Source organism: Coregonus clupeaformis, chromosome 17, assembly GCF_020615455.1.
Source record: "Coregonus clupeaformis isolate EN_2021a chromosome 17, ASM2061545v1, whole genome shotgun sequence".
NCBI lineage: Eukaryota > Metazoa > Chordata > Actinopteri > Salmoniformes > Salmonidae > Coregonus > Coregonus clupeaformis.
In genome coordinates, this window is record NC_059208.1 from 51,815,485 (window position 1) to 51,841,970 (window position 26,486).

General features: G+C 41.2%; 1 protein-coding gene across 5 annotated transcripts; it reads right to left on the bottom strand.

Annotated features, from left to right (window-relative positions):
- Window positions 1–1,293: 1,293 nt before the first annotated feature.
- On the bottom strand, window positions 1,294–26,486 carry ago2 (argonaute RISC catalytic component 2). 5 transcript variants are annotated; one of them, XM_041902150.2, is made up of 20 exons: window positions 26,002–26,486; window positions 24,465–24,512; window positions 23,235–23,415; window positions 22,989–23,109; window positions 20,738–20,919; window positions 20,252–20,388; window positions 19,737–19,871; window positions 19,392–19,479; window positions 18,987–19,134; window positions 18,196–18,315; window positions 17,831–17,953; window positions 16,978–17,111; window positions 16,545–16,729; window positions 14,742–14,901; window positions 14,303–14,393; window positions 11,722–11,916; window positions 11,229–11,363; window positions 11,009–11,110; window positions 10,512–10,711; window positions 1,294–10,307 (listed from the first exon to the last, which is right to left on the bottom strand). In XM_041902150.2, the coding sequence occupies exons 1-20, from the start codon at window positions 26,024–26,026 to the stop codon at window positions 10,199–10,201; spliced, it is 2,619 nt and encodes an 872-aa protein (XP_041758084.1). In that variant the 5' UTR covers window positions 26,027–26,486; the 3' UTR covers window positions 1,294–10,198. The 5 variants fall into 5 exon arrangements, with proteins under 5 accessions (XP_041758084.1, XP_041758080.1, XP_041758081.1 ...); XM_041902146.2 differs by having other exon boundaries at window positions 11,710–11,916; window positions 19,719–19,871; XM_041902147.2 differs by having other exon boundaries at window positions 16,978–17,114; window positions 19,719–19,871.

The following is a 26,486-nucleotide window of genomic DNA, read 5'->3' on the forward strand; positions in this document are numbered from 1 at the left end:
CCCTACTTTAGTTTTTGCCTTAAGTAACCATCTGTCTTATGTAACCATACAAAGTGTAACATTTTACCTCAATTAACCAGTACCCCCTGTATATAGCCTCCCTACTGTTATTTTACTGCTGCTCTTTAATTATTTTTTACTGAACACTTATTTTTCTTAAAATTGCATTGTTGGTTAAGGGCTTGTAAGTAAGCATTTCACTGTAAGGTCTACACTTGTTGTATTCGGTGCATGTGACAAATAACATTTGATATCATACTAATTAGCTTATCCGGATTTCCGTTTACTGTGTTATGTCTAGTCTATGAGACCAGGCTGGTCTGAAGAACAAGCAAAGCACCATTCATTTGTCGAATACTAACACAGACCGCAATTTTGTAGTGTAATTCGGTTTCTTAAATTGGCACTTTTGGTGCTGTTACTTATCTGGTTTATTGATTATGTGGTACTGACAGCTGTAATTTTAGAAGCCAACTAATACAAAATAAATTAGCATTAATTTGTCCAATAAATATAACTTATGAATGTTGACTTTTTAAATAGAGATCTATTTTATGCGCAGGTTGTGTCCTGCAGACTTGACATGGATTCAAGTAGAATACATGGAAAACAGCTGCGATTTAAAGGGAAAAGTAGGCCCCAAATTAAAGTTTGTCAGATGATTGTATACTTCAAAAGAGGTCTAAATCAAGGGGTGTCAATATTCCGTAGCATATGTATTTGAGGAAATCTGCAGTCTTCAAACCCAAGTGAATGGGAGTCAACGGCACAATCTAATATAGATTGTGCACATGCAACAGTGGACTCCATTTGAAAAAACACTGCTACGTGTAGACTTGTCAAATACTGTACTTGTGGGGCAGTATGAAAACAAATCGACAATGGCTGAAATAAGAAACCAAAGTATAGCACCTCATTTAAACAAATTCAAAATAATATTAGGATTTATGGACACCATGTGTGTGTGTTTAGTGAGTGGTGTTTTGGCAGTAAAATAGAAAAGGCGGCAAGGGGTGTATTTGGAAAAGTCTAGCACTGATACAAGTAAATAGAAATGGGAGAAATACTTGGCCAAAACAGCTAAAGATGGATGGTGTTATTTCATTGGGAACATGTGGTTCAAGAAGCCAAAAATGTGCCTTACTAAATGAATAACTTGCAGAATCTATAATGTCCGCCTACAGGAACCATGACCAGTTATTAATACACACATACATCAAGGGACTAGATTAAACTATTCACATTTTAACCAAATCTTAATATGCATAGTAAAAGAAGAGACAAACGTTTGAAGAAACTTTACATTTTTATTAATTAATGCAATTTACAGCCAAGCCAGAGTGAACTATATTAAGTGAAACATATTCACATTATTTCCTATCAGGGTTTTACAGCATATCTTGTGTATGTAATCATAATTGTTAACAACCAAAGTAATAGAAATCAAAACCCAATGACACTTTACGACAACAACTAGAACAAGGAGATTAGCAGTGGATCCGAACAAATAAACCAGCACCAAAAAGACTCCATGATAGGAATGAAAGAAAATTCAGTTTTGGCATGTGGTAAAAGAGAGAAACTCAAGACTGAACATCAAAATGACAGGCGAGGGAGGTTTGAGTTCACAGGACTGTGCAGGGCTGCCTTTGCAAAGAGAGAATTTGGTCACTTTTCTCCTCAATGGCTTACATTTAAAAGAAACAAAAAAATCCTTGAAGGGTTAAAACAGAAATTGTAGTGTCCTGGAAATTGTGTTTACTGTGAAAAGTCAAGACATGAGGAAATGTAGGGCTTTTGAAAAACGTTAATTGATTATAATTTGAGGATGAGTCATAAAAAATGATGTAATAACGGATCAAATAAAATTAATCAGGTGACTGCATCTCCAGGACACTTACATTCATAGGAGGTAGATATATGGCAATGACGCATGCATGACATGGTTTCTTAAGGTGTCTATGTATGGGAATCAAGCTTTTTCGCAAGTTGTGGATTCTAGTGCATAATTATGTACTTTTAAGGCCAAATATACAAGAAGGATGTACCCCATTTGAAGTTCTAAGGCTATCTTAAGACAAAAGGTGTGCGAGAGAAAGATCAGGATGACAAACAGTTGCAGTTACAGCCCTTTCACGGCAATACCGGGGTCAACGGTCACGTTGAACAGTATGGAGTCGCCATTGTTTTGTTGATGGAAAATGACATTAATTCCTCAGTGACTGAACCCAATTTTTTGGGGGGTTCTATGGACACTCACAGCATCCTAACAAGCAAAACATGGAAAGTATGTGGCTACAATTTAGAATTATTCTGATGATCAAATTTATTGTTAAAATTGCATACATGACAATCACACAACCATTTCTTTTGGCCTCAGGTTCAGAAAAGACCATTACATTTTTATGACAGTGAACAGGTTTTGCATGGCATATGCACAGCCTTGTGACATTCAAACCTCCCAGAGAGGGGATATTTACATTTTATTGGACAATATGAAGACAAAATAAAAATGAGAAAAGTAAATGCAGCATTTATCAGGCTTATGAGGTACTTCATGAATATATATATATCTTTACCTTTTTAGAAAAGCTCTTCAGTCATATTATTCCTTATAACTCCTATTGATAGCATAAAATACCTTGTGTTTTATTAATTTTTCTGTCTGCCCAGCCTCAAGCGGGCTTTTTTAAAAATTATTTTTTTAACTGCTTTGAAAGTGCAAAACACAAATACTGATCGTTCTATGCAGTGTCTTCACTCAAGGTCGCATGATAATGTAGAAATTATTTTATGTGGTGCTGTTAATCAAATATGGGTGAGCAACTCAAATAGGATAGATGGAAAATAAATCTCTAAAAAGGCACAACACCATAATTGGAATTGAATTTCCATACCTTTTTTGTACCTTTCCATTGGGCTATCAGATTATCTTAAGTGACTGAAATATACCAGTAGGCTACATCAGTATATCATGTCACAATGTACAACATTGAGGAAAGTATAGTTCAAATGTATTCAATTCGTAAAATGTAGCATGCACAAATAAATGTATTATCCTTATCAAAAACATTACAAATGTGGATAATTAATAGTTTGATAGTGATTTTCCTTTTTCTGGGTGTAAGAACAGATTAAAATTGGTAAAAGCCTTGCCGGTTTTATTGTGGTACTGGATAAAATCACTTAAAGATGCAGTTTGTGTCAGACCCTTAGTTAGCTTTAACTGTGGACCATTTATGTTTGCTAGTGTAGGTTTGCTAAGCTACAAGTATATTCCAATGATCAGACATCCTCGTCATCTCTTAAAGGCTGAATGAAAGATGCCATCTACTCGGAGGCCTGCTGTAGTCGACTCTAGACCACAAGCCAGGGTTCATGTAGCTGACTAGGTGACGCGCCATACACCTTGACTAGGCTCCTAATACACCTAGTCAAGCAAATCACAACCCTAGCTTGGACTTCAGTAGTTATTGCTCTGCATATGTCATCCCACTGACAAGCCTCTCTCTCCATCTGCAGCCCACTATTTCTATTTAATACTACCAAAAACGTTTAGCATGAATAGTGATAATTTGTCCATCTAAATAGCCATTCGATTGGCACGTCAATATATCATCCAGTCATGACCACGCGAACGACTCCCAACTCAGTTTCTGCTAGCTAAGCGTTCATTGATCATTTTTTTTATCACTACATAAAAAAAAAGAAGGGAGGACTCGCATGCATATATAAGAACATTGAGACTTGAACTGCAATTACAAAATGTGGTCCTTTGAACTTTATTTTAGTATGTAAAGTTAATCTGTAATTAATTTTTAAAAAGTAAAATAATGTCTATATCATACACAGTATTGGTTTGTGTTGTTTGGTCACTACAATTGATCTTTGTCTTCGTCATAAATTAGGGATATACAACGCTAGCACCCGAGACCGTTCTGAGGTAGTTTGGTAAGTTGGTATATAAAAAGCCAAGTCATTCTGAAGCCCTCAATACTTTCTGAAGGATACAAAACACCCATGTCAGTCCTGCATGTTAAATGCACGTATATGGCATTAGTTTGGTGAAGCTCTATGAAGGTTTTTAAATTAGGATCGCATCACTGTGGGTCATACTTTGCATGACGACGATCCTGGGCTAGTGCTTGGAATCAGCTCAACCAAAGAATACTCAAACAATCGTGCTGTCTACTCAAGGGGGAGCGAGGACTGAGATATGGGACGCTCATCATAGCAGGGCATGCTGAAGCCATGACACAGACAGCAAACAGTTGCACATGAAGCATCACGTCATGTTAGAGGTTGTAAGTGTCTTAAGAACTAACATTGGCAGACATTCCAAGAAAGGTGTCAAAAATAAATGAAATGTTGGATTAGTTGCCTGAGACAGCATTAGTTTGAAAATTACTATCTAGTGTGTACTGTAGTGGAATATCAGAACCAAGACAAGCATACGCCAAAATCGCACAACACCTCACACAAACAAAGAAAACGTTTTTAAACGGGACCGATCTTTCCACCAGTGTGACACTTTGTGGCTAAAAGGTTTTCATTTTATAGTAGTCTAAATGTTCCCGTGATATATATGAAAGCTAACTAAGAAATCATAATTATTAAATGAAATTAAAACGAAAACGTTTGCTTTCTGATGAACAGCGATAAGATGAGACCATAGACAGTTTCTTACTCAGATGTCTATTCAATGTGATGACTGAAGGGGAATGAATTATTTGACAATATGTGCCTATGCTAAGGATCAGGAAAACAAAGACGACTTTCAGGAGCCAATCAGTTTAAGGTTTGTGGACTGAAGCTAATGAGCATGCATTAAAAAAAGGTTTAATGTATACAAGCATATATTACAGGTGGATACATAACTTAATATTACAAATACGCTGGCCTTAAGTACATTCATTGTTACATTGAAGTTGAGAAAATAAGTTATTCTCTACTAAACAGGGATGTTATTTCAACTGTAGACCTTCAAGGGAAGATTGGCAAAGGAGAGCAGCCTTTCTGTATACACGTCCGATTTTATATTTTCTAAAGGTTTTGTTTGCCCACAGTAAAATAGTTCGACCAGAGATATGCACCCGCTATGTCATTTACATGGTTGGCTTTCACTTTCCTCTGTAATACAAGAGCCATTACTGTAGCTGGATAAGAGTAAAGCCAGCCTATCCTACCCTCATACTACTACTACTCTCAGCCCATCTAGACAATGTTCTGCCTAAATCAAAGCTAGACAATCATTTAAGCGAAAACTACTACGTGGTAAAGCTAAGCAATGGAGAAGCTAAACCATCTGAAATACCTTTGAAAATGTCCTGCAAACACACTCCCACGACTCAAATAAGCATGATAAAGATTAAATATTGGATCTATTGTCATTTTATGTATAAGGCGGAGACTATTATTATTATTATTATTATTATTATTATTATTCAACCTGTAGTTATCGATATTTGTTTTCCACAAATACGCAGACTGACGGTACAAATCAGGTGGCAAATGCTCAACTGCTTGACATTGATTTAATCAAAAATATTGATATCAACATTGATTATACAAAGACCATCTGATAGGGCTCGTAGTCTCAGCTTTATATGAAGAGCACCTTTTTCTGCAAGGGCTTGGGACTAGAACGTATGGTTACTGTTCAGTTCTAATGATCTATTGACGTGATATGCCTTTTAATACAAGAAAACACACCCATCAACATACTTGTTATTCATTGTGTCTTTTTCTCAGAAAACCACTAGGGGGAGATCCATATGCACCGTGGGCTCAGGCCATTGTAAGACTGGATTTCATGCAATAACTACTAACTGGAGATGGTCTGTGCATGATTGAAATGTCATTTTGCATAATTATTTACTTGGGCTTGCCATTGTTCACCATCTCAATCTAGCCACTCTTGTACTTCCTGGTCCAACACCACACATACACTCATTAACATACCCATTTACTGAGGAGTCCCCTATGGCAATTGTATATCTCGCTTGCGTACATTCCTGATTTGGCTGACAAAGACTGTAAATAGTTATATAGCTAGGTTCTCTCTGATCAAAAAGGTGTGCAGTCAACTCCTACATACGGAAATGCCACATTCGTTGATACCCGTGACTTCTCTATGACTGCTCTAATTCTGGCGACCACAACAACGCAGGTAATACACATCTAACAACCAACTTGCTTGACACATCCCCCCCCCCACACACCACTTTGGCATCAGACTATAGCTACACATTTACACAACCAGTACGTTATACATTCAGAATGTTCCAACTACGACTTCCACCCAGTATCCTAATACATGGTAAGATAAATGTCAGTTTCACCTATTGTTTTGCATAAGCTGTTTCTCATAACATTTAAGCTTTTTCAAACACAAAAGCTCAAAATGAATAGAATAATCCATGAATAGCACCCTCTTCTGGGAAGAGATTTAAATCACAACCCAGTGGCAGTTATTTATCTGACGAAGACGTTAAAGGCATTATTTTCAGTGAATCACCCACTGTATGCTGGCTGGGAGAATCCCTCTCGACAAATAGGCCTAGGTGTAACCATCTGAATGTCTGACTTAGTGCACGTGTGTAATCTGGGACCAGTTGTCAATGCAATGACTTGGTGTGGTCTCACCAGACAAACTAGCCTGGTATTAAACAATGTAAGAATCATATAACCAGCTGATCTGATCTCTCATTCTTTCTCAGACAATACACTACACTCAACTACAGCTCCAAAAGGGGTTTTATTTTAGTGCAAAAAGATCATTGTTATCAAATGTTTAGGATATTTTCAGGAAAAGCACTGCTGTACAGGTCTGGTATAATCCAAGGTGCTGAGTATAAATAGGTCATTTAAAACAGGAATAAGCAGTAACAAGACCACATCTCCCAAGTTTAGGATGAACAAAGGGTGAGGCAGACTTCAGGTAGGGAAACGGTAGTATGAAACGTTGAGCATTATCCATATTGAAAAGGACAATGTTCACATTTCAATGGACAAGCAAACATGCTGTATTGACCAGTGCACCCTACGACACGTCATGCTTGATCATAGTTTCCACGGCAATAACATCAACTCATGTTATCAAGTCTACTTGAATTGTATCAACAAACAAAAAAATCTGCCACCTGTTGGGTTGACTGTAGCAAACATGAATAAAACATAACAATGAGGGGAGCTAAGATGATACATTCCAAAAACGTCAATATTTCATTGAAACGCTGCATTCAATGAACACAATTAAAGCAACATGGGAGATGCCTTTCCATGTACATCTATGGGAGCAGAACAGTACATGTTACATATTCAAAAGTATTAAGCTAATAGTTTAAAAAGACAGATGTCAATGAACAATACTAATCATCAAATTGTGGGTGAGCAGCTACAATTTTTATTAGCCTTGGCTTTACAAACATGTTGCTTACAAAGCAGTCCGTTAGGCAACACCATCTATCTCCAAGGATATGCAATGAAGTTGTGATTAAAACAAGGTGCTAAAAATGTGAAACTATGATTACAGAACGCAGGTTCACTGACTGTCATACATGACAAATGTTTAAACACGTGACAATGTACGATTCAAACGATGCCTATCAGATAAAATATCCTGTGTAATTATGAAGAAATGACCAGCAGTGTGACGTTACCATAACACTTGAACAGGTAACAAGAGGTAGAACACACAGCCATTTCAACACAACTGCACATTATGTATGTCCGAGTTTCCTGCTTGGCTCGACCAATCAATGGAATTCATGTTCACTATCAAAAGTGCATCCAAATGTACACATCGCGAGACCAGCACCGAATAATAACAATAATAGACATGACAGTAAATATCAAGTATTTGATTTCTAAGAATGCCCCACAAACAGTCAGTCGGATTTCGGATGACTTTGAAGGTAATGAGAAATTAATGTCAGTAAGGGAGAGAGAAAAAAAAGAGCGTCTATCTCCATACTTATGGCAAGTGAAGAGCATCTTGGGATTTAAGGTGACATTAGTGAAAGGGGAAAAAGTTGAGCACCTGTAATTAAGATGGTCTCTTGTGCTTCAGTTTCTTTAGGACATGAATTTTGTACAAAATATGTAATCTTGTTTGGCTAAGAAGAGTGATGTGTGTTCTACAAAGTATATACCGATTTTTTTTGTGCTATCAAATATACAATACAAATGAGGACAATACAATCCCCCATACCATTACAAAGGTCTAGGGAAGAAGCACTAAAAAACCCTATTAAAACGCAGCAAGCAACAACAACAAAAAACTACTACTCTACAAATGACCTAAATTCATATTTGAGAAACATCACTGCTAAAATCTCTTGGTTAAAAACAATGCATAGTTAGAAAAGAGCGAGATAAAAGCCAGCCAATCTAGGCTATATGAAAAAACCAGCTAAAATGTAATTACTAAGGAGGAGAACAGAAAAGGACATTTTAAAAATACTTTTTGTTTGTAGAACTTTTTGTTTGTAGAATTTCAAGGACAGTTTTGGAAGGCATTACAATTTCTGCATGTAAGTTCTGCATAAATAAACTATTTGGCTTAATTTCATTCAACTACATACGGGACAATCGTAAAATGCTTTCCTTCTATTTTCATTTTAACAATCTCTTCTAAAAGCGTATTCAAAATATACCCTATATCCCACGAGGCTATGATACAAAGCCCACAATTAAAAACCATTTGCATAAAAACCAAACCTTTGCTTGACTAGTAGAATACGCATAATTACTCCCTTTTTTACAGAGCAATAACCAAGATAAAATAGCTATCGGTCTATGGAATCCTTTCTCCCCCAATAGAACCCCAGGCCATTCTCCAGTCCAGTCCCTATGCTGAAGTGTCTGACACTTCCATCACAGGCTTCACTCTACTGTACCGATTCATACACCAACGACTGTACTACAAGATGCCAGCATTACAACTGGCCCCCAGCAGGGAGAAAACCATTTCGCTGCCATAAAACCATAAAGAAAAACTACAGATAGGGTTAACATATCCAAATGCCTAAATCGAATGTGTGAGTCATCTATGCGCAAAAAAAAAAGACAAAAAAAAGGAATCACATGGAAATAAGGGGGATACTAAAACAAGATGACGGATTCCATTTCAAGAGACTTGACCCCTCCCTAATGTAGATGTCTTCACATGTAATGTGGCTCAGAGAACACAACAAAGGTGTCTGTTGGGAACCAGTCCCATTCTATTAGTAAATCTATTCTCTGGCCACACTGGCCATAGATTTACAAAACAACCCAGTCCAAGTAAAAGGCAAGACAGCAAAAATGACTGTCGTTACGATTTCATATTATTAATTTGTATAAGTCTTGATAAAAAATAAGTGTTAACAGTTTCAAAGTCTAATGAAAATCTAATGCAAAAACCACTTGCTTAGCAGTCATCAGATGCAGCATAAAAACGTGTGTTGGTCACCAGTGTTGATGGAGGACAAATACTCTGAGGCTGGTACTGTATCCGAGCCTGTTAAATTCATAGTACATACAAAGGAAAAGACAACACGTTAAGTACTTGTGTCCTGGTTAAAGTATCCGTCTGGTCAGTGCACTTTGCTTTGATTGGCTGATAAATAAAGTTGAAGAGTAACAATGATTATAAACCTTCTATCGGACCCTTCTCGTCTTCGATATCCCCACCTCCCTTCAACCCTGGGGACCCCTTCAAAAAAACGGTATAGTGTGATCTTGTGTGTAGATTCTAAACAACCCCAAAGTGTGATTATACTGCCCCCTAGTTTGATAGAAGTATTTCCAACTGTCAGTGTAAAAAAAGTAATACCGATTTTTCTTTCCTTTGCTCAAACTCTGTAAACAGGTTATCCCCCCCCAATGTACAAATACCACCACAATCCATTTCTGAGGAATCATTTTACATACTACTGCCTAATAATGACCAGGGTTAGGCCAGGAAGGGGGGGGGGAAGAAAGCGGTTTTGCATGTGTGTGTTTGAAAACAATTGTGGACATTTTGGAAAAGAAACCCTACCTAATTTGTTTGGTATGACACTTGTATAATTCCCCCTTACTGGCGGGGAGAGACGAGATGGCACAAACCCACTTAACGCCCACACAGTAAAGGGGTTAGGTGGGAGGAGAGAAGGCTTCTTCCCTGTTGGGTCTGTCTCACCCATGCCCGCCCCCGGTGCCCAGGCCTGGTGCTTCAGGCGAAGTACATGGTGCGCAGTGTGTCCTGGTGGATCTGAACTGCCTTGGCCAAGGCCTGCTGGTCGCGCCCGTTGCTCTGTCCCGACGTGTGACTGCCCTCCGCACTGGAATGATCACAAGGGAAAGAGTTAGTGAATTATTCGGTCCGAATTCTTTAAGAATATATAATTCTTCCTTCATCACATTCTGGTAATCACTAACACACCACAGTTTGAATGGTACAGTGATATGACGGAAATAAGAGTTACTTTAATAGGGTATCAGAACAGGGCCATGGTCTACATCAGGCATGGTGACGTCTCCCTTACCTGTCGTGCTCCTTGTCCACCAGGTGGTAGCGGGCACGGAATGCCACCAGGTGTGCGTAGTAGGCTGGTGCTGGGATGGAGACGGAGCGGGTGCAGCGCACGTAGGTGTGGCACAGCTGGTAGGTGAGCACCTGCAGCTCGTCTGAGGTGAAATGGTTGTCGTCCCACAGCACATGGTAGTGGGATGGTCGGCTGGTCCCCTGGGGAAAGGTATTACAATTATTAACTCATGTTTAGTGGTAATGCATGTCATTTAGCTCTACTACAACCAGAGTCTATAAATGTTAAACATCCCAATTATAAAAACGTTTATAGCAGGTAAACTACAACATCTCAGAAGCACATAGTATTAGTAAAGCTGGAGGTGGGTTCCCTTCCAGAATAGTCCCTTCTCCACTAGCTAGCTCTATAGTGTCCTGGGTTGTACCAAAGTAGTATACTATATAGGCAATACGGAGGCATTTGGGATGCAGCCCGGGACGCTGGCTGGTCCCTACCTGAATGCCAGCGTGGCTACACAGGTAGAAGTCAAACTCCGATGGGTGAGTGATTTTGGTGTCCACTGTGGTGCCGGCAGGGATGTTACCACTCTTACCAACCTGAACAAAACACATTAGGAATCACATAAATCATACAATATTACAATGTCGGCATTTAATATACACGTTTCATTTCCAGTAATAATAGTGGTCAGTATGAATTGGAGAGATTACGAACCCTCTCGTTTCTGTCCATGCAGAACAGTCGAGTGTGGTGTCTCTTCTGCACCACCACGAAGGTGATACCGGGCTGGTAGTCTTTCTCCAGTTTGATGCAGGCCTCACGGATTGCAAGTAACTCATGTTGGAGCACCTGGATAAACCCCAAAACGACAGTTATAGTTTAAAAACAATAACTCCCACACGTCACAATATATACATTTATAAAACCGGCAAAAAAAAATACAAAATTGATTGGGCAATTCAGAATTGGAACGGTTACCAATAGAAACAGAAGCACATCTGGGATAAACAAAAAGAAAGTTAAAGTAAAAAAAAGAAAACATTTGATTGCAGTAAAAACAAAGACTAGGCATTCAGAATTTAATTGGAACGGTAACCAATAGAAAAACAAATAACAGAAAATCCTTTACTCACGACCAGTACAGTACAATTAAAGATCATGCAATTGAATTGAAATCCTATTTCCTCAAGTCTACCTCAAGTCTAACCTGGTTGAACTGGCCCTCAGATATGCCGTCGCGGTAGTAGATGATCCGGGTGGGCTTGAAGCGGGTGGACTTGTAGAACTGGATGAGCAGCTCTCTGACCATGGTGGCCAGGTCCTGGATGATGTCCTGGCGATGCTGCTGCACCCGCACCGTGGCACAGTAGCGGCTGGGGTGGGCATCCATGCTCCCCACCACCTAGAAAAGAGGAACAGGGATGTGATCAGGACAATATACAAACATACACGTGGGGATTTTGGCTAGGGGGATAGGTCAGCTTAAAGTATATGTGAATGGAGGATGGAGTCATGTAGGGATTCCTGATTCATCAGGAAGAACTACATCCCTGAGGAAGCACAGAGCACACTTAGGATCATTTCTATTTTTTGCTGTTTTGAAAGTCAGGTGGAAGCCGGTTAGTGAGCAAGGCGGAGTGGTAGGCTATTGATTCCCTCAGTTCTCTCCATTTCAGATGATGATGTTGGACATAGTAAAGGATACCTCTGTAGACTACTGCACCCCTACTCCCTAGCAGAAACATGGTCCTGTGGGTATAGTAAAATAAACTACTGTAGACTATTGAGATGCACCCCTACTCCCTAGCAGAAACATGGTCCTGTGGGTATAGTAAAATAAACTACTGTAGACTATTGAGATGCACCCCTACTCCCTAGCAGAAACATGGTCCTGTGGGTATAGTAAAATAAACTACTGTAGACTATTGAGATGCACCCCTACTCCCTAGCAGAAACATGGTCCTGTGGGTATAGTAAAATAAACTACTGTAGACTATTGAGATGCACCCCTACTCCCTAGCAGAAACATGGTCCTGTGGGTATAGTAAAATAAACTACTGTAGACTATTGAGATGCACCCCTACTCCCTAGCAGAAACATGGTCCTGTGGGTATAGTAAAATAAACTACTGTAGACTATTGAGATGCACCCCTACTCCCTAGCAGAAACATGGTCCTGTGGGTATAGTAAAATAAACTACTGTAGACTACTGCACCCCTACTCCCTAGCAGAAACATGGTCCTGTGGGTATAGTAAAATAAACTACTGTAGACTACTGCACCCCCTACTCCCTAGCAGAAACATGGTCCTGTGGGTATAGTAAAATAAACTACTGTAGACTACTGCACCCCCTCCTCCCTAGCAGAAACATGGTCCTGTGGGTATAGTAAAATAAACTACTGTAGACTACTGCACCCCTACTCCCTAGCAGAAACATGGTCCTGTGGGTATAGTAAAATAAACTACTGTAGACTACTGCACCCCCTCCTCCCTAGCAGAAACATGGTCCTGTGGGTATAGTAAAATAAACTACTGTAGACTACTGCACCCCTACTCCCTAGCAGAAACATGGTCCTGTGGGTATAGTAAAATAAACTACTGTAGACTACTGCACCCCTACTCCCTAGCAGAAACATGGTCCTGTGGGTATAGTAAAATAAACTACTGTAGACTACTGCACCCCCTCCTCCCTAGCAGAAACATGGTCCTGTGGGTATAGTAAAATAAACTACTGTAGACTACTGCACCCCTACTCCCTAGCAGAAACATGGTCCTGTGGGTATAGTAAAATAAACTACTGTAGACTACTGCACCCCTACTCCCTAGCAGAAACATGGTCCTGTGGGTATAGTAAAATAAACTACTGTAGACTACTGCACCCCCTCCTCCCTAGCAGAAACATGGTCCTGTGGGTATAGTAAAATAAACTACTGTAGACTATTGAGATGCACCCCTCCTCCCTAGCAGAACATGGTCCTGTGGGTATAGTAAAATAAACTACTGTAGACTATTGAGATGCACCCCTCCTCCCTAGCAGAACATGGTCCTGTGGGTATAGTAAAATAAACTACTGTAGACTATTGAGATGCACCCCCTCCTCCCTAGCAGAACATGGTCCTGTGGGTATAGTAAAATAAACTACTGTAGACTATTGAGATGCACCCCCTCCTCCCTAGCAGAACATGGTCCTGTGGGTATAGTAAAATAAACTACTGTAGACTATTGAGATGCACCCCTCCTCCCTAGCAGAAACGTGGTCCTGTGGGTATAGTAAAATAAACTACTGTAGACTATTGAGATGCACCCCTCCTCCCTAGCAGAACATGGTCCTGTGGGTATAGTAAAATAAACTACTGTAGACTATTGAGATGCACCCCTCCTCCCTAGCAGAACATGGTCCTGTGGGTATAGTAAAATAAACTACTGTAGACTATTGAGATGCACCCCCTCCTCCCTAGCAGAACATGGTCCTGTGGGTATAGTAAAATAAACTACTGTAGACTATTGAGATGCACCCCCTCCTCCCTAGCAGAACATGGTCCTGTGGGTATAGTAAAATAAACTACTGTAGACTATTGAGATGCACCCCTCCTCCCTAGCAGAAACGTGGTCCTGTGGGTATAGTAAAATAAACTACTGTAGACTATTGAGATGCACCCCTCCTCCCTAGCAGAAACGTGGTCCTGTGGGTATAGTAAAATAAACTACTGTAGACTATGGAGATGCACCCCTACAGTCCCTGGTAGTTGACACAAGGCCCCGTGGAGAGGCTGGTCTGTCTGACTTACTGCAGCGATGGAGGGTTTCTTCCCGTCTCCAGCAGGAGGGTGAGTGACGTCAGCACCCAGGAAGATGACCGGCTGCTGGAACACCAGGGGCCTGGGAAGAACAGACACCCACAAGGTTAACCAGAGCCATCATCACAGAGGAGAAGACGCGTGAACAGAAGAATGGACATATACATGCATGGATGGATGGATGGCTGGCTGGAGGAGATTGACTTGACTTTTCACTTAGAGCTGGTGGATATATAGGTGAATGAGTAGATTGATAGCTTGCGTGGCTTGTTTCAAGATATTATGGAAGAATGTCAGTCTCACAGATGTCATGGGTAAACACATATTGGTTTATACATTTTAACCGAATGCGGAGTCCAATACTGCTAGACTTTAACAGTAAACCAGCATGTATTCATAGCCATGTTAATGAGAGAGGTTCTGCACTGACCTGCCCTGTGGGAGGAGGATGTTGTTGACCCCGCCCAGCTTGACATTGATCTTCAGGCAGAGGTTAGAGAGGGTCTGGGGAGTGGTCTTCTGAACATTCTTCACCTGGACACACTGGGTGGCCATCCCCAGCACCGTGTCACCAACACGCTTCACCTCAGCTACACCACAGAGAGGCAGGGATGAGGGAGACAAGCTATGTCAGCACAACAGGAGCGATATACAGCTAGCTTTGTGTGTGCTGCAATGAATTCGGAATTAGTGTGATGAATGCACTAATTGTAAGTCACTCTGGATAAGAGTGTCTGCTAAACGACTAAAATGTAAAAATGTGTGTGATTGTAAGGTAGAACGTTTACATATGAAATTTGATTTCATACGGTTGAAAATATAATCCACTAAATAATCAAAAACCGCATATAGAGCACAGCACTAACTGAACCAATAGGATTTATAAACAGTGACAGTCATTCACTTAGGAACATACACTACCGTTCAAAAGTTTGGAGTCACTTAGAAATTCTTGTTTTCGAAAGAAAAGCAATTTTATTGTCCATTAAAATAACATAAAATTGATCAGAAATACAGTGTAGACATTGTTCATGTTGTAAATGGCTATTGTAGCTGGAAACGGCTGATTTTTAATGGAATATTTAAATTGTTTACATTTTAGTCATTTAGCAGACGCGCTTATCCAGAGCAACTTACAGTTTTTTAGTGAGTGCATACATTTTCATACTGCCTCCCCGTGGGAATCGAACCCACAACCCTGGCGTTGCAAATGCCATGCTCTACCAACTGAGCTACACGGGACTACATAGGTGTACAGAGGCCCATTATCAGCAACCATCAGTTCTGTGTTCCAATGGCATGTTGTGTTTGCTAATACAAGTTTATCATTTTAAAAAGGCTAATTGATCATTACAAAACCCCTTTGCAATTATGTTAGCACAGCTGAAAACTGTTGTATTGATTAAAGAAGCAATAAAACTGTCCTTCTTGAGACTAGTTGAGTATCTGGAGCATCAGCAATTGTGGGTTCGATTACAGGCTCAAAATGGCCAGAAACAAATAACTTTCTTCTGAAACTCATCAGTCTATTCTTGTTCTGAGAAATGAAGGCTATTTATTCAATGCGAGAAATTGACAAGAAACGGAAGATCTCATACAACGCTGTGTACTACTCCCTTCACAGAACAGCGCAAACTGGCTCTAACCAGAATAGAAAGAGGAGTGGGAGGCCCCGGTGCACAACTGAGCAAGAGGACAAATACATTAGTGTCTAGTTTGAGAAACAGACGCCTCACAGGTCCTCAACTGGCAGCTTCATTAAATAGTACCCGCAAATAACCAGTCTCAACGTCAACAGTGAAGAGGCGACTCCGGGATGCTGACCTTCTAGGCAGAGTTGCAGAGAAAAAGCCATCTCTCAGATTTAATCTTTTCTTTTTATTGGCCAGTCTGAGATATGGCTTTTTCTTTGCAACTCTGCCTAGAAGGTCAGCATCCCGGAGTCACCTCTTCACTGTTGACGTTGAGACTGGTGTTCTGTGAAGGGCGTAGTACACAGCGTTGTATGAGATCTTCAGTTTCTTGGCAATTTCTTGCAAGAAATAGCCTTCATTTCTCAGAACAAGAATAGACTGAACAACAGATGCATATCTGTATTCCTAGTCATGTGAAATCCATAGATTAGGGCCTAATCAATTTACTTCAATTGACTGATTTCCTCATATGAACTGTAACTTAAATTGTTGCATGTTTCGTTTATATTTTTGTTCAGTATAGCTTCCAGTTTCCTCACCATAGACAGGCGTCTTCCCAGGCAGGATGACCACCACCAGCTGCAAGCCCTGGTAGGTGTACTTGAGGTGTTTGAACATGGGCTCCACGCTGTCCGCACCCTGGGCGTACTTACAGAAACAGGGTTGGCCCTGGATGGGCATCCCCGCGTCGCGAGAGATCTTACGCAGCTGGTCTGTGAACGCCCTGAGAGAAAAACAGGTTAAAATGGTACAAAAACACAATACAAGTGTCTTAAAACTCTTTATTGGATTCCAAAAATATGGTGTCGATGGAAATCATAAGAGGGCCAACACGGAAGAAAAAGTATTTTTCAATACTTTCACATCTGAAACTATAACTTCCATTTAAAAAAACGGAATGTTTAATAGACCCCCCCCCCCCCGATGGTCATGAGGCTACTTCTAAGGGCTCCTTGCAGCTGTAGTTCTTACTTGAGGAGGAGTTCAGTGCACTGTCTCTGTGGGGCAAAGCAGGCGATGGCCCACACCTTGATCTCAATGCCAGTGTGGAACTGCTTGTTCCTCATGTCCCACACTCCCTGGATGGGAGTTGCTATTGCTTTATTCTGCTTGAGTAAAAGGGAGAAGAGATAAGGGTCAGAGACAAATAGTTGTCTGGGAATGGGATATTTTTTAAATATTTTTCTATGTCTACATGGTTCCAGCAAGAATTATGCAATAAAACAAAACATGACAATGATACCTTAACCCGGGTGTACACTACATACTTTCAAAATCCTAACATCGCTGAGCCTCACATTGAATGACTGGCTTTCCTGTAGTTTATGTTTGTGTTGCCAACATAGTGGTATGCACACTAAACGTTGTGGCACAGACTGAGGTCACACACTACAAGACTCTTCACTTGGTCGTGAGGATTGTTGATACCACGCCGTCTCCCCAATGTGATTAGATTTAACATAGCTACAACGTGCTGTGGTTCAAAGCAGCCTCAAACGTTGTCAGACATTCACGCTTGCCATACAGAGCTGAAATGTCTAGTCAACATTTTGAATTGAATAACATTGCTTGTGCACTTCAGACCTGTAACTATTTGACACTTTGGCTTTGGTTAAAGGCAAGTACAGACGCATACTAGTAGTAGTCATGGCTCCTGTGCGAGAGTCTACGCATTCTGGGTGAGGCGAAACAACGTTATCATCTCACTGGCTTCTTCTCTGGCCAGCTCTCATTGGCTATTGCTGATAACCGTTAGAGGATAGATGGGGCCTGGAGGACTCTGCCGTTCACCCCAATCAACCCAGCTTAAATGGCAGAAACCTACCCGCCCTCCGTAGAGGATAGATGGGGCCTGGAGGACTCGACCGTTCACCTCGGTCATCTCATCCCTCACCATCACCCCAAACTCACGAACGTAAGGATCATTGTTAAAGTTGGCACTTCTCATCTGAAAAGAGAGCAAAGGTTCAGTGGAAATAATTCGGAGGGTTTATATATACACACTCTAGGACGTTGGAAAGACTGACTGAACGAAAACATTCACATATGGTCAGGCCATCAATAGTTCAATAACAGTAGTTCAGAGTTGTTGTTGTTGTACATCCAAATAGATCATTTTAAAGTTCATAAAAGCAGCTTTCAAGACACTGTGCTTGAGTTTACACTCTCAAGTCAGTTAAGTCTCTTTACCAGTTTGCTGATCTCTTCCTGACGGTCGGGTGCCGATCGGGCTGTGGCACGGATCATAGTGGACGTCTGATTGTCGGTCAGCTTCTTGATGCACCGCTGGCCAGCCACTATGTTACAGACCTAGACACATGCATTACAACACAGCTTTATTACCACCCTCAGGGACACATCACGAAGGCATCATCCGGAGAATAGTCTCGCATATGGAGATTCTTAATTGGTTTTGCTAAATCCTCAGTCCTCTCTTCCTTTTGAATAAGGTCAAAGGTAATAGAGGAGAGGAAATGTGGAAACAAATACGCTTGTATGAAATAAGACTCCTCCACTCGCGCGTCATCAGGCAAATTGCGTTTATGGGGTGGAATCCCAAAATAAATGTGTAAAGTGATTAAAAACTAAACGTAGCTAGTTGCGCAATGCATTTTCAAGATAAAAGGATGAGTATCGTATAGTTTTTAAATGTGTGCATGCTTTTCTCCTTCGAGAAAACAGCTGATTCAAAGGGGGTGTGGCGGACGCAAGGATGTCCCGTGTAGCTCAGTTGGTAGAGCATGGCGCTTGCAACGCCAGGGTTGTGGGTTCGATTCTCACGGGGGACCAGTACAAAAATGTATGCACTCACTACTGTAAAGAGCGTCTGCTAAATTACTAAAACATACTCTTGTGCATCCTCTGACGATGTAATGGTGAACTGGAGTTTCTGTAATACCGCCCGGGTCCTCATTATTTGTAACCATTTGAACCCAGTAGTAAACCATCTGAGAGGTTGTGAGGGGAAACTGCAGACTGACCTCGAGGGGGAGGTAGGTGTGTTTCTGCTCCTGTCCGACCTGTAGACAGGGGAGGTGGGGGTAGCGCAGTATGAGTTTGTATTTGTCTTTGAAGTACTGCGCTACCGTGCATTCTATGGTCTGGCCATTCTCCTGCTGCAGTGGAAACCTGAGGTCAAACAGATGAGCGAGCAAAAGAAAGAAAAAAAGTTACAATGGATTTCCAAAGAAATCCAAGATCCCATGTGGGGATTTCTGTTTTACCTGATTGGGATCTGCTCCTAATCTGTGCATGAAATGATGTGTTAAGCATATGTTAATATAGGTTAGTTTCTATTACATCCCTATGTAAACCAGTCGTGTTTATATCACAGAAAACTAAAGGAATTGAGGCTGTTGTGAATATTTTAGGGTGTTACTTCTTACGTCTGGTGGCTGGCTGGTCTTCTGGTCACGTTACACACTCTGTACTTCCTTTTCATCTGACCACAGTGAGTGATCTCAACCTTCAGACCTGAGAATCACAACGGCAAGACAGTGGTCAGATTCACACTCTGTAGACAATCACGTTTTCCTATTTTATCACATTCTACTCTGATGTCAAATTAAGATTTTAAGTCAATACACAAAAATATATACACGTATCATAGCAACATTTATATTTGTTATAGTACAGAATTGTTGGATATAAGTATTTTCAAGTATTTCCACTCAGACAGACAAAACAACCAACCCAACGCAACTATTGATTACCTGGTAATGAATGATTACCTTTGATTTCCTTGGTAAACTTTACTCTCTGGGAGTCGGTTAAGGGCTTCTGTTGTTCTTCAATGCTTTTGAAATCCAAAACCTCACACATGAACTCAATCACAGGCTGAGCCTTGTAGAACGCGGTGGCCGACACTGGAACAACAAAACACAAGCACAGATTCACAGACCTATCCTCCGGCTTCCAGATACATACTGTAACTTACGATTATGGTAGGTTGCATTCGTTTGAGCATAGTGGGTTGGGTTTACACTTTCTGGACCAATGGCATTACCACAAAAGTACAAGCCCCACCCAATCAGCACTTTAGTGAGAGCTTAATCAATGCCACCTATTTACTGACTGAAACCTACCATGGAATGACATTCCCAGTACTATCCTCCTTCCATTCATACACCCTACACAGAGACATACTGTAGTCTGACACATTGATTGTGTCACAAATGGCACATTCCCTACTATATAGGGAATAGGGTGCCATTTGGGACGCAGTAATTTGCGGCGTGAAACATACCGTCAATGTTTAGCATCATCTTCCACAGGGAAGGCCTGACCGATTGGTGGAACCCAAACCAGACCTCTCTGCCCCCACCCAGGGGGTTAGAGCAGCCCTCTGAAGGGGTGAAGAAAGAACGTCCGACGGGGGTGTACCTGTTGGAAGAGGGTAGGAGGAAAATGTGATTCATACCCTTCTCTCAACAGAAATTGGCTTACAATAGACAATTTGCATAACCCACAGGGACAAACGTACTAGAAGTGAATGGGGATTGTAAGGCTTTGGTGTGTACAAAGAAAACAGCGATTTGTGACCATGTTTGAGGGAAAGATTGAAGAAGTGTCATGGGAAATGGGTGGACCCATTTACTGGTTCGATTGAGCCCATTTGCACGAGAACGATTGTTTGACAACTATGAATGTGCTGTAACTCTAAATAGCACCATTAAATACCAACACTACATAGCGAAAATATACTGATCGTTTTAAAGGGGACAAGACTGACCTCATAGAGGGCAAATGTCTCATGACTACATCCAGGGCCTGGATGGTCTCAAAGGGGATGTTTGGCAGTCGTCCAGACAGGGCTTCCTGAAGAGCTTGCAGGCTGACGCAGGACACCCACTTTATGGCCACTTTGAAGTTCCGGTCCTTCCCCTCGCCTGGGATGGTCACCTCCAGCTCCACCTGTTTGTGGACACAGGTGTTTTGGCATGTTTACAAAATCGGCATGACTACCTTGAAGCATCAAAAAGCTTGATTAAAGGGTTTTTCATTTCAACAGGCAAGTTTGTTGAATATACAGTTCAGCGAAAAAGTATTTGCCCCCTTTCTGATTCTCTATTTTTGCATATTTTTGATACTGAACGTTATCAGATCTTCAACCAAAACCTAATATTAGATAAAGGGAAACTGAGTTAAACAACAACAATTACATACTTATTTCATTTAATTCATAAACAAAGTAATGCAACACCCAACAGGTCCTGAGGCAGCAAAGCATCCCACTACCACCACGCTTGACCGTTGGTATGAGGTACATACTATGGAATGCAATGTTTGGTTTTCGACAGGCATAAATGGGACCCATGTCGTCCAACAGGTTTACTCAAAATTTGCCAAATGCACCTGGATGATCATCAAGACTCTTGGAAGTATGTTCTATGGACAAATGAGTCAAAAGTATAGCTTTTTAATAGATGGAACCATGAATTCTGCTCTGTATCAGAAGATTCTACAGGAGAATGTCAGGCCATCCACAGATGGGTCATACAGCAAGACAATCATCCAAAACACACAATCAAGTCCACATGAAAATGGTTAAAAAGCAACAAATTTGATGTTTTGGAATGGCCTTGTCAAAGTCCAGACCTAATACCAATTGAGATGTTGTGGCAGGGCTTGAAACGAGCAGTTCATGCTTGAAAACCCACAAATGTCGCTGAGTTAAAGCAGTTCTACAGGAAGCATTTGGTTGCAGTTATTGTAGCTAAAAGGTGGCACAACCAGTTAGAGTTTAAGGGGGCAATTACTTTTTCAACACAGGGGCATTGGGTGTTGCATAACTTTGTTTATGAAATAAGTACGTAATTGTTGTGTTATTTGTTCACACAGGTTCCCTTTATCTAATATTAGGTTTTGGTTGAAGATCTGATAACGTTCAGTATCAAAAATATGCTAAAGCAGAGAAAATCAGAAAGGGGGCAAATACTTTTTCACAGCACTGTATACCCCAAGACATGTGTGATAAGTAGTCTATACACAAGATGAAAACCAATATCATGGCTGTAATTTACACTCAGTGGCCAGTTTATTTAGGTAGACCACCCAGTTTACGAAAATGGTTAGCTTCTACAGACAGTGAATCGCGTGGCCGTGGCTTGCTACATGCAGACAGGCATCAAGGTTTTCAGTTACTGTTCGATTGAACGTTAGAATGGGCAAAACGAGTGACCTAAGCGACTGAGCGTAGTATGATCGTTGGTACCAGGCACGCCGGTTCCAGTATCTCAGAAGCTGGTCGGCCTCCAGGGCTTTTCACGCACGACAGTGTCTGGGGTTTACCGAGAATGGTGTGACAAAAAAATAATAATCCAGTCAGCGGCAGTCCTGTGGGCGCAAACAGCTAGCTGATGAGAGGTCGAAGAAGAAAGGCAAGAATCGTGCAAGCTAACAGGCCGGCCACAAACAGACAAATAACGGCGCCGTACAACAGTGGTGTGCAGAGCGGCATCTCGGAGCGCACAACTCGTCGGTCCTTGTCACGGATGGGCTATGGCAGCAGACGGCCACACCGGGTTCCACTCCTCTCAGCTAAAAACAAGAAGAGGCTTCAGTTGGCACGCGATCACCAACACTGAACAATTGAGGAGTGGAAAACATTGCATGATCCGATGAATCTCGGTTCCTGTTGCGTCAAGCTGATGGCAGAGTCAGGATTTGGCGTAAGCAGCATGAGTCCCTGGCCCCATCCTGCCTGGTGTCAATGGTACAGGCAGATTGTGGTGGTGTAATGGTGTTGGGAATGTTTTCCTGGCACACGTTAGGTCCCTTGATACCATTTGAGCAACATTTCCATGCCCTGAAGAATTCAGGCTGTTCTGGAGGCAAAGGGGGGTCAGACCCAGTCCTAGATTGGTGTACCTAATAAAATGACCACCAAGTGTATACACTATCACATTGCATGCAATCACAGCTGTCCAATAACATAGGGGCCTTCACATAACAGACACCTTTGGTCAGACGGGGAGACTTACCTTTTCCCTCCCTATGGGTAAGGGCATGGCTGTGTAAAGATTCTTCCTCCCATCATACACTGGCTTTCGATCACCAAAGATCTGCGTTTTAAAGTGCTGTACCATGTGCTCCACAATTTCACTGAGAAGAACACAAATGGAGCGTGTTAGACATTATCAACAGTACAAAATGTAATTAACTAGATAATGGCCTACTAGTTATTTGGCTCAGGGTAAGCCCATACACCAAATAAAACAGTTCCATACCGGTTGACCCTTCTGGGGCATTTCTCTGGCTTGATGTCGATGTCATAGTGGTAGACCTCCAGTTTGGGGATCTCCATCTCAAAGAAGTTTGCCTGCAGTTTGATTGTCCTGCCCATGGTGCCAAAGTCTGGCCGTGAGGGGGGTTTGAACACATACTCTGGCACTGGGGGAGACGGGGGATCTGGATCAGAGGGGTCAGGGGTAGGAAGCAAACAAAGAAACAAGTTAATAACTGTACATACAGAACAGATGATTTAGCCTGGTCCCAGAACTTTGATAAGTTTTACCAACTCATATGTTCATGAGTTGGAAAGACAACACAAACAGACCTGGGACCAGGCTATAATGGGGTAACTCACAAGATTACTCTTTCACACTTGAAAGTGGAATATTATTTTCTAGAATGTGAATAGTTGTATGGATGCTCAATACATTTTGCTGCCATGCTTGAACTATTTGGTTGGTGAGCCCTGTCCGAGTTTGACTGTGTTCATTCAGCGAACGGGTGTCTTCAGTCTGGGTCCTTGAGGTCACGGAGGGACCTGTCTGAACATACTCCCTTTGACGTCTTATCTCTGTTCTCCAGCTCTTTGAATCCACATAACTCCCTTTTGACTTTAACAATGCACACTAGCTAGCTAGCTATACAGTACAAAGCTGTCATGTCCAATGTCACTCTGAAGAGGACAAGTGGAATGTCCTTGTGAGTCTTAACGCATGATTAAGACATTGTTAATGTGGCAGGGAAAACTACCAGGAAAGTTTAACAGAAAAATGCAGTCTTCCCTTGAGCTGACTTTTTTCCCCCGGTGGTCATTTGTTCTCTCAGCTAGCTAAGCCTCTATGAAGAGTGTGAACTTTAACAAATTATAGGACTTCTCTCTATTTAAAATCAGAATGTCTGAGAATAACTGCTGTAATATTCAGTAGAATAAAATATTTCAGGGGTCTGATATTCAGGACATATTGAGAGATGCAAACCAGTCTCTTTGGAAAAGACATGCCTAGCGCTTCTGTGCAGTCCGCTGTTCTTTCTTGCTGGTAAACACTTTTTCATCCAAGTGACTCCTACAATTACACTTGCCGTATTTGCATGCCATAATCAAGACATTTAAATTACAGCAGTCCGGGGGACAGGAGAAAACAAACATGTCTACTACAGGGTATAGTAGGCTGGCGGTACGAACATAGTGCTAGACTTAGCCCAAGACTGGTGTGAAAGAAGCTTACCAGAGCCAATTGACCCAGAGGAGTGAGGTGGTTCAAGCATCTCAGCAGCTAGAGAAGAAGAAAATTGGTGGTCAATTGACGTGTTTCACAATGAAGGCTGAATGGATCACAAAATGTTTTGTAATATTCTTAGATATTACTCCTTCTGTTGAAAATGCCCAAAGGAATCCTTGTCACGTCATTCTTCATGTACATTTGTATTCCCCATAGTTTATTCCTGTATAGCTAGCTAACTATCTCCAAATGCCTTCCCCTCTTATCAGCCTTAGAACAGGGTCATGTAGCTACACCTGCTGGGGCGATGTTTCTGCTCCCTTATCAACAAGCACACACCAGCAAATCAGCAACCGGGCAGTCTGACCACTCCTAAACCACTAATCTTTCTGAAACTTGGCATTATCATTCTCGATAGGTGGAGGGTAGGAAATAATAAACAGAAAAATAGTTAGTCAACAAGAATATCAGTGGTGCAACCTTATTTTCTAGCTAATCTTAATTTCACCCAAATTTGCTGCACCTTGAAAAACCTAGGAGGGATGAACAATTCTATGCTACTACTAGTATAATCTATTAGCTAGCTAACTTTAGTAAGTTAGGTTAACTACTAGTCACAATGCATGATTTTCCAAACCTAAATACCAGGCCATGTTATCACCTGCACAAACTAAAACAGCACGTTAGGAGAGGATTATATTTTCTTTGTTTGGCCTTAACTTTACGACAATTTGCTCACAAACAATCGGTGCACATTATCAATGTCAACTCACTAACGTTAATTTAGCAAAGGATGCATTACTAAATTATCGACGCTTGCTTAATTCATAGCAAATTGACTGGTCCCCATAATGGTAACTAGTTAGCCAAGAGCATAGAGAATAACTTTTTCAAACAGCCTCTGAAAAATATAACTAGGGTTAACATAGCAAGTTACAAAACAAACAATGGCTAAAAAAGTAGCTAAATAGTGTTAGTTAACTAGCATACAAACCAAGTCATTAAGCTAGCTAAATTGTGTTAGCTAGTCAGCATGCAAACCAGCTAGATAGCTAACATTTGAAAAGGCTAACAAGCCGCAGTTGGCTACGGGAAGGTGACTAACTGGCTAGCTAACAATTTGTTCATCTGAGCTGGCTAACGTTAGCTAGCAAGATGGCTACCTAATAGCCAACTATTTGATGATCGAATTCTTTCTTCTATAACTTGTTGTTCAAGTCCAATCCTAAAGTAAGATTCATTTGGACAAATTAGTAAACATTTGCTTTAAACAAGTTAATCGACTTCCAGCTATCGTTAGCCAGGTCAACAGGCATAGTTAACAGCTACAGTAACAACAGGCCGGGAACGGTGGCAAGGCTTGCTAACATTATCTAGGTAGCTAGCTAGTTGGAAACGAAATGTTATTCTGAAATTGAGGTTGGCGAACAATTTGTTACAGAATGAAAACAAAAAATCATGCAAATGATTGAAGATGCCCCAACGAAATAAAATCAGCCCATTTTTAGTTAGCCGTCTTGCTAACTAGCAATGCACAACTTACCTCCAGCAGCTCCACTGGAATACATTTTGTAGTTTTTCAGCTTGCACCGTGGTCGTATGGCTACTCCACTTTTCTCAGGTCAAACGTCGCCAAAATACATACGTGAATGGGTACTACATAAAACAATGTGGAAGGCTCCGTTAGGAAGTGGAAGGATTTAGCCAAGGAGTAAATTACAACACCATGAGCGCTTTATCATCCTCGGCATGGCCCCATCCCCCTAAATACAAACGGGAGCTATGCCGAGAGGAGCTAGTGAAGAATCTGTGTGATGTCACACGCACAGCCCGCTATTATCCCCACGCGCTCTTTCCTTGGCCGTCTTTATCTTACAACTTGGCGAAATCCAGGGGAAGACGAATCAACCAAAATGAATTACATGTATTTAATTCAGGCCATGTTAACACTGTGCAACAACAACTTTGCTGTAAAGTTACCAACCAAATGTACATTTATGTTTACTCAATTTGGCCACTGGCAAATGT

Bases quoted from the DNA above. Each gene is read 5' to 3' on its own strand.
- ago2 (XM_041902145.2), bottom strand. From the start codon at position 26,026: ATGTATTCCAGTGGAGCTGCTGGAG. The intron at 24,513-26,001 runs GTAAGTTGTGCA...CTTCTTCTCTAG, and splicing joins TTCCAGTGGAGCTGCTGGAG to CTGCTGAGATGCTTGAACCA. The intron at 20,389-20,737 runs GTCAGTCTTGTC...CTCTTCCAACAG, and splicing joins AGACATTTGCCCTCTATGAG to GTACACCCCCGTCGGACGTT.